General features: G+C 55.8%; 1 protein-coding gene across 1 annotated transcript; it reads right to left on the reverse strand.

Annotated features, from left to right (window-relative positions):
* Positions 1-588: 588 nt before the first annotated feature.
* On the reverse strand, positions 589-3,994 carry SOX4 (SRY-box transcription factor 4). The gene has a single exon (XM_032114256.1). It carries the CDS (start codon positions 3,101-3,103, stop codon positions 1,802-1,804), a length of 1,302 nt encoding a protein of 433 aa, XP_031970147.1. The 5' UTR covers positions 3,104-3,994; the 3' UTR covers positions 589-1,801.
* Positions 3,995-6,736: the final 2,742 nt, after the last annotated feature.

Genomic DNA, 6,736 nt, shown 5'->3' on the forward strand with positions numbered 1-6,736 from the left:
TAAACATGGACAAAATAGGGGCTGATTCGTGGGTGTGTGAGAGTGTGAGTGAGCGTGAGCGCGCACACGCGTGTGAGATACTAACCAGCGGCCCTGTTGTTAAAATCAGGAAATCCAAACAGCGATTTACACCGATTTACACCCCCTTTATATATTTTTTACAAAAATACACTGAGAAAATAATCAAACGTTTTCATCTCTCTTCTCTTTTTGTTTTTAAAAGTGTCAAAAGTCTACATTTAAATATAAAAAATTAAAAGTTAAAACTCTAGCCCTTCAGTGAAGGAGACATAAAAATGGTGCGGGTAACAACGAGAACTACCAAAAAAGGACAAAGAAATACAAAGTCAAAAATGTTTGGCCAGTATAAATACGTCCACTTATAAAATGGCATCCGATTACATTTACAAGAAAAAAAAAAAAAAAAAACAAAAAAAAACAATACGAGGATGGAGCATCGGTGAGAAAAAACAGTCTCTTCATTTACAGCTATAAGGAACAAACACATACATACTCTGAGAAAAAATTTGGTCCTGAATTTTCATTTTTTTTAAAGTCCAGCACAGATTTGAGTTGCGTTTGAATCCTTTAAAGAGTTAAGAATGAAAAAAAGCTGGTGATATTTTTGTAGGAATCAAACATAGCGCCATCTATCTGCTTTTATATTATCCTAACACTAGTTTTGTTTTTCTTAAACTGTTCAACAGTCTTACAGAAATCTTGAAAAGATAGACAGTATAACATGCTTATTAAACCCCACCAGTGAAATAATCCAACACCATCACGATTCTGAGTAAGAAGAAAAAAACTACTTTTTTTTTGTATTTTCGGGTTTGTTTTTTTTTTGTTGTTGGTTTTTTTTTTTTTTTGCAAAAGCCATCGCCCTCCGTTTCCCCTGTACCACATCATGACAGAAACTGTTCCCATTCGGTCTCTGTTTCAAAAGAAGTTTTCAGTGTTCTTGAACTTTCAGCCTTATTTTTCTCTCTACATATTACATGAGGTGACTGAGAAAAGCGCTGCCGCCACCTCATCTATACGTGCAAATCCATTTCAGTTTATTATTATTTCCCCCCATCGTATTTCCAAGACAGCTCTCAAGTGTAAGTCTGGCTCTTCTCCGCTTAACTAGGATCTCAGTCCAGCTCCATCCGCCTCCTCCTCCTCCTCCCAGCATTGTTGCCTCTTCTCACCGCAGAAGAAACCGGGACAAGATTTCTCCCCACAAATGTGAACCTTGCAAAGGGTTTGGGTGGATTTTTTTTTTTTTCCAGGCAGTTCTGATTGCTCTTTTATAGGAAAGAGGGAATACTCAAGACATCCAGTATGCGCTCAGCACAACGCATCGCTCCCCCTCCTCTTTATTCGTATAAAATGGGCAGTAACAAAGAACCCAGAGGTGTATGTGGTTTCCCTCTCCCTCCCCCTTTCTCTGTCTCTCTTTTCAGGAAATAAAAAAAGGAAAAAGGACAGCGTTTCGCTCCCGCCAGTCTCTCAAAAAGCACCGTCAGGCTCCTCTCTCGGAGGGGGTGTGTGCGGGTCCGTCTGCAGCCGGAGGAAGGGGACTGCTGGCCGTTCCGCAAGGAGAGGGCGATCCCGCTCCTTCCCCGAGCACAAGAAGCAATTTCTCAACAGCCCCTTCCCAGAAACAAACAAAACACCTCCTCCCCCCCTAAAAAAAAACCCAAAACACAAACACCAAACAAAACAGAAAAAGACACAAAAGCACCCGGCGAGGTGGGCGAGTCCTGCCGACAGCCACGCGCGCCGGCGCCTCCTCCAGCAGGGCCCGGCTCTCGCCTCAGTAAGTGAAGACCAGGTTGGAAATGCTGGACTCCAGCCAGTCCCCCGAGATCATCTCACTTACCTCCGGCGTGCAATAGTCCGGGAACTCAAAGTGCGAGCCCGAGCCGGGCTCGAAGTTAAAATCCAGGTCCCGGTCGAGCACCGAGGAGCTGAAGCTGCCCAGGGACATGCTCTCAAAGCCGGGGCTGGGGTTCAGGTCCAAGAGGTCGTCCTCAAACTCGTCGTCCGACGAAGAGGAGCCGGAGGAGGAAGAGGAGGAGGAGTGGGAGGACGCGGAGGAGGAATGCGCCGTCGAAGGGGCCGGGGAGGAGGCGCGCAAGCTGGTGTAGCTGCGGTGATCCGAGGGCGAGCCGGAGCCGGAGGGCGAGGGGCAAGCGACGCCGCCGCAGTCCCCGTCGGGCCGGCCCGCGCCGCCGCCCCCCTCCTCGTAGAGGCTCAAGGGGTCTCCGGTCTCCGCCGAGCTGCTCAGCGTGGGGCTGCCGGGCACGGCGCCACTGGGGGAGGCGGAGGCGGCCGCCGCCTGCCCGCTACCGAAGATGTAGACCCGCTTCAGCTTCTTCTCGGCCAGCGGCTTGCCGGGTCCCGAGGGCGCGCCCGCCGCCCCCCGGGGCTTGTAGAGCGCCTGGTGCTCGGGCGGCAGCAGCGCGGCCGACGGCTCCCCGGGGAAGGGGGCGGCCTTGCCCCCCGCCGCCTTGCCGTGGGGCTTGCCGCCCGCGCCCGCGCCACCGCCGCCCGCGGGGGAGGGCTTGGAGCCGCCGCCGCCGCCCTTCTTCGGGGCGGGCTTGGCGGGGGCCGCGGGGCCGCCGGAGCCGCCGCCCGCGCTGCCCCCGCCGGCGCCGCCCCCACCGCCCTTGTCCGCCTTGTCGCCGGGCTTGGCGGAGCTGTTGCCCGACTTCACCTTCTTCCTGGGCCGGTACTTGTAGTCAGGGTAGTCCGCCATGTGCTTGAGGCGCAGCCGCTCCGCCTCCCGGATGAAGGGGATCTTGTCGCTGTCCTTGAGCAGCTTCCAGCGCTTGCCCAGGCGCTTGGAGATCTCGGCGTTGTGCATGTCAGGGGACTGCTCCATAATCTTTCGCCGCTCGATCTGTGACCACACCATGAAGGCATTCATGGGCCGCTTTATGTGCCCGCTGGGCGTCTTACACCAGCTCGGGTCATCCGCCTTGCCCCCCGTGGAGGCGGTGGAACCCGGCGTGGGGGAGGAGGCGATGCCCAGCTCAATGCCGGCCCCGGAGTCGGAGGTCTCGGCGGCCAGCAGCGCCTCCGTGTTCTCCGCCGTGTTGGTCTGCTGCACCATCGCGGCGGCGGCGGCGGCGGGGGGCTCGCCGGGGCTCAGCGCCGCTCCGGAGCTCAGCGCCGCTCCGGCGCGGGGCAGGGCGCGCAACTTCTCACAGCGGCACCGGGACGGCGCAGCCCCCCGCGGCCGCGCCCCCGCTCCCCGCACCACTTGTACGTCCACACCGGCGCCTCGTCCCCGGCGGCGCGGTCCTCTCCCCCTCGAGGCGGCGGCAGCAGCAGCAGGAGCGCCGGGGCCGCCCGCGGTCAGACAAGAGTTTCTGCAAAAGCAGCGCCGCGAGCCGCCCGTCCAAGTTTGCTAGATTTTTCTTGGGGTGTTTTGGGCTTTTTTAGTTTGTTTTTTTTTTTTTGGAGGGGGGTGTCGGTCTGCTTTTTTTCCTCACCACATCGGGTTTCCCCCCTCCCCGAAGCAGCTGATCCAGTTCACAAGTGCGTTCCGCCTGCCCGCAGCGTTTCAGAAGAGCGGCACTCCTGCCGCCGAAAGTCTCTCAGCGCTGGGCACGGCCAGCGTGCACGGCCGCGGGGGAGGGGGGAGGCGGCGCGCCCCCGAAGCCCCGAAAATCCCGGCTCCAGGACCCGTGGTGGCGGCGGGGTCGGCGGCCAGGAGTTTGTGCAGGCTGAATTTGGCAGTTGCGAGGTACCGAGCGAAAAGGAAACCCCTCGGGAAAAAAAAGAAAAAAAAAAAAAGAGAAATAAGAAGAATGAAAAAATAATAATTGAAAAAATCGCCGTAAAAAAAGAAAAATTAAAAAGCGCTCTTGCATGAACGAGTCTGTACGTCCCCGGCAGGAAGAGCGGCGAGCCGGGCGCCCAGTCCCGTCCTCCTCCTCCTCTGCCGACGGCGGTGGTGGTGCTGCTGCTGCTCCGCGCGCGCGGAGCCCCGCGGAGCCGCCGCCGCCCCCCACGCTCGCCCGCCCGCCGGGCGCTGCCCCGCGCCCCCCGCACGCCGCGCTCCGCCGGCCGCAGCTGAGAGCGGACCCCGCGCCCGCCCCGCGCCGCTTTATCCTTTCGCAGCCCGCCCCGCGGCCAATCGCACGCTGTATCCAACGCCCTCCGCGTGCCAAGCCCCGCCCGCCTCCCCGGGATTGGCGGCCGGCGCGGAGCGGTAATAATGGCCGCGTGCAATGGGAAGCGCCCGCGCTGACCTCATTCCCGGCGGCGGGGCGAACTTTTTAAAAGGGGCAGGAGGGCAGCTCCGCGCGCCGCCCCGCGCCTCGCCGCGCACGTGCCCGCGACCCCCTTACCCCCCGCCTCCCGGCCACGCTCCTCCCTCCCCTCCTCCCTGCCGGGGAAAAAAGATTAGGAAATCAGCAAAAATCATCATAGTACAAATAATTATTAAAAAAAAAAAAGAAAGGGAGAGAGGGGAATCAAGCTGTTCCGCCCCCGCACGCCGCGGCTGCGGGGCGGCGAGCGGGGACACCTGCCCGCACAAAGGGCCGGGAGGGTGTTCCTGCCGTCCCGGAGCCACCTCACGCCTAGCGGGCAGCGCTGCCCGGGGGATGCCGGAGGGTGCCCCGTGCCCGTCCCCACGCCCACACGCGCAGTGTCACGGAGGGGTCGCCAGCCCTGGAGAAGCGCCCGCGAGGCGCTGCCGTCACGCCCCCTCCGCCACGGAGCTGGAGCGGAGCGGCGCAGGGCGTGGGATGGGACAGGCAGCGGGCACATCCCGCGGAGCGCCGGGCCCCGCACCAGTCACGGCGCTGAGCAACCGCTGCCACCCTTCCCAAATTCCCCGGCGCCGAACGAGGAAGAGGTGTTGCCCTTATCGCGCTTTTACCCTCCGACCCCCCTTCTGCGTTTCGCTACCTGCCGCTCCCGTACGGCGCGGTCCCGCCGCGACGCCCGATCCCAATCCCGGTGAGAAGCTGTGGCTGGGGGTCCCGGCCCGGCCCCGCCGGGTCCCCAGAGAGCGGGAGAGGCCGCGGGAGGAAGGAGCGGTGCGCAGCCGGCGGGCAGGTACCGGCCCTGGGGCGGAGGTGCTGCCGTGCCTCTGCCAGTCCGCCTCGCCGAGCAGGGCCCCCCTTCTCCGGGGCCCTTCCTAGGGTGCAAGGTGCTTTTCGGGGATTGCTGTTTGATCTCATGTGCCCCTCCCTCTGCCCTGCCATGAGTAATAGTGAAGAAAAGCAGGGCAGCGAGGTCAGGCGCTGTGCAGCAGCCCTTAAGGCCTCATAACATCAACCTCCCCCTCCAATATTCAGGCAAAGGGGGCCGGGTAAGACCATAAAAACAATGGCAGTGTTACTTCCCAAAGATTCCTCACATCATTCATCAGGCCAGGGACCAGAAAAGCTTTTAGGCAAAACAGCTGTGAAAATTTTTGTTCTACACAACACCAGTTAAAAACACCCTTTAAATCAGAAGCAAAATAATGGCTGGATACAGCTAAAATGTCTAAGATAGAGGTCTAAAAATAAAGTACACATTTTTGCAAGAAAATTTATGGTAGGATCCTTTAGCAGACTTCCTAGCTGGCTTGAGAACAGGCTTTGAATATTAAGATCTCATACTGGACTCAATGTACACTGCTTGTGAAGCGCTGAGAAAAATCCTGAATTCTCAGTACCTCCTTGGGTAGGCCACCTACATTACTGAGACTGTTTACAAAGGTGCAAATTAAATTTTTGGGTTTTTTTGCAAAAATAATACATTGATTCCTCATACAGCCTCTGGCCAAGACTGGATAAAATACTGCTTTCCTCTAGGTTGACGACATCCAGTGACATCAGTGGAGTTTCTCACCTTTACACTTCGTAAGTAGTAAATCACGCTGCGTTTTTCCCCTGCAGCCCCAAAGCTAAGATCAAATCTGTTTTACCCTATACCACCAACATCTACAGAAATGGAGGCTCGCAGTGGGTTTGGTGTCAGGAATGAGCGCTGGCTTTTGCTTACACTCTTGGTATTCATGTGCAGCAGCGTGAAAAACTGGGACTGGGAGCAGTCAGTAGCTTCTGGCTGCTCCACCTGTCAGCACGGTATCCAGCAGGATTTCAACCCCCAACTGTCGTATTTTACATATAAATATCAATTTGTTTAAACTACAAAGCAAGTAAAATATTCTCATGTTTCTAGACACAAATTAAAGCAAAACAAACAAAACCCAAACTGATAGGCAAACATAGAAAGAAAAAGCTTCAGAAGCTTTTCACTTGGTTAAGTTCTGCAAGGTCTTGACCACCATGAATAAAATTTATCTCCAGGTGAGGAGTTAAGTGTCTTCCTGATCAAAGCGGCCGCATCAATTTAATCTTGGTTCAATAAGCATGTATGTGGTATGGAGAGAAGAGTATTTTTTCCTGAACAAAAACTTCACGAAAGTGAAATTTAGAGCTGCTTAATAAAGCAAGTGTAAGAACACGATGTGAAACTCTATAAAAGCATTTTACTACAATTTCTTAGCTGTTTCCTCAAAGTTAATTGCTTCCATCCCTAATCCTCCAGTGGCGAACTGAAAGTACCTTCCAGCTCCCCAAATTTTTAAGCCTAGGCGTAAAGCGCGACCATTCAGCTTCCGTCTAAAAATGAAGTTTTCAGAGCATTGGCAAGACTTCTCCGCGTTTTACAACTTAAAAAGCCTTGAAACTCCATTCTGTTTCCTGCAGGCTCGATGAGGCCGGGGATGCGGCACGGG

This window comes from Corvus moneduloides, chromosome 1, assembly GCF_009650955.1.
Source record: "Corvus moneduloides isolate bCorMon1 chromosome 1, bCorMon1.pri, whole genome shotgun sequence".
Taxonomy (NCBI): domain Eukaryota; kingdom Metazoa; phylum Chordata; class Aves; order Passeriformes; family Corvidae; genus Corvus; species Corvus moneduloides.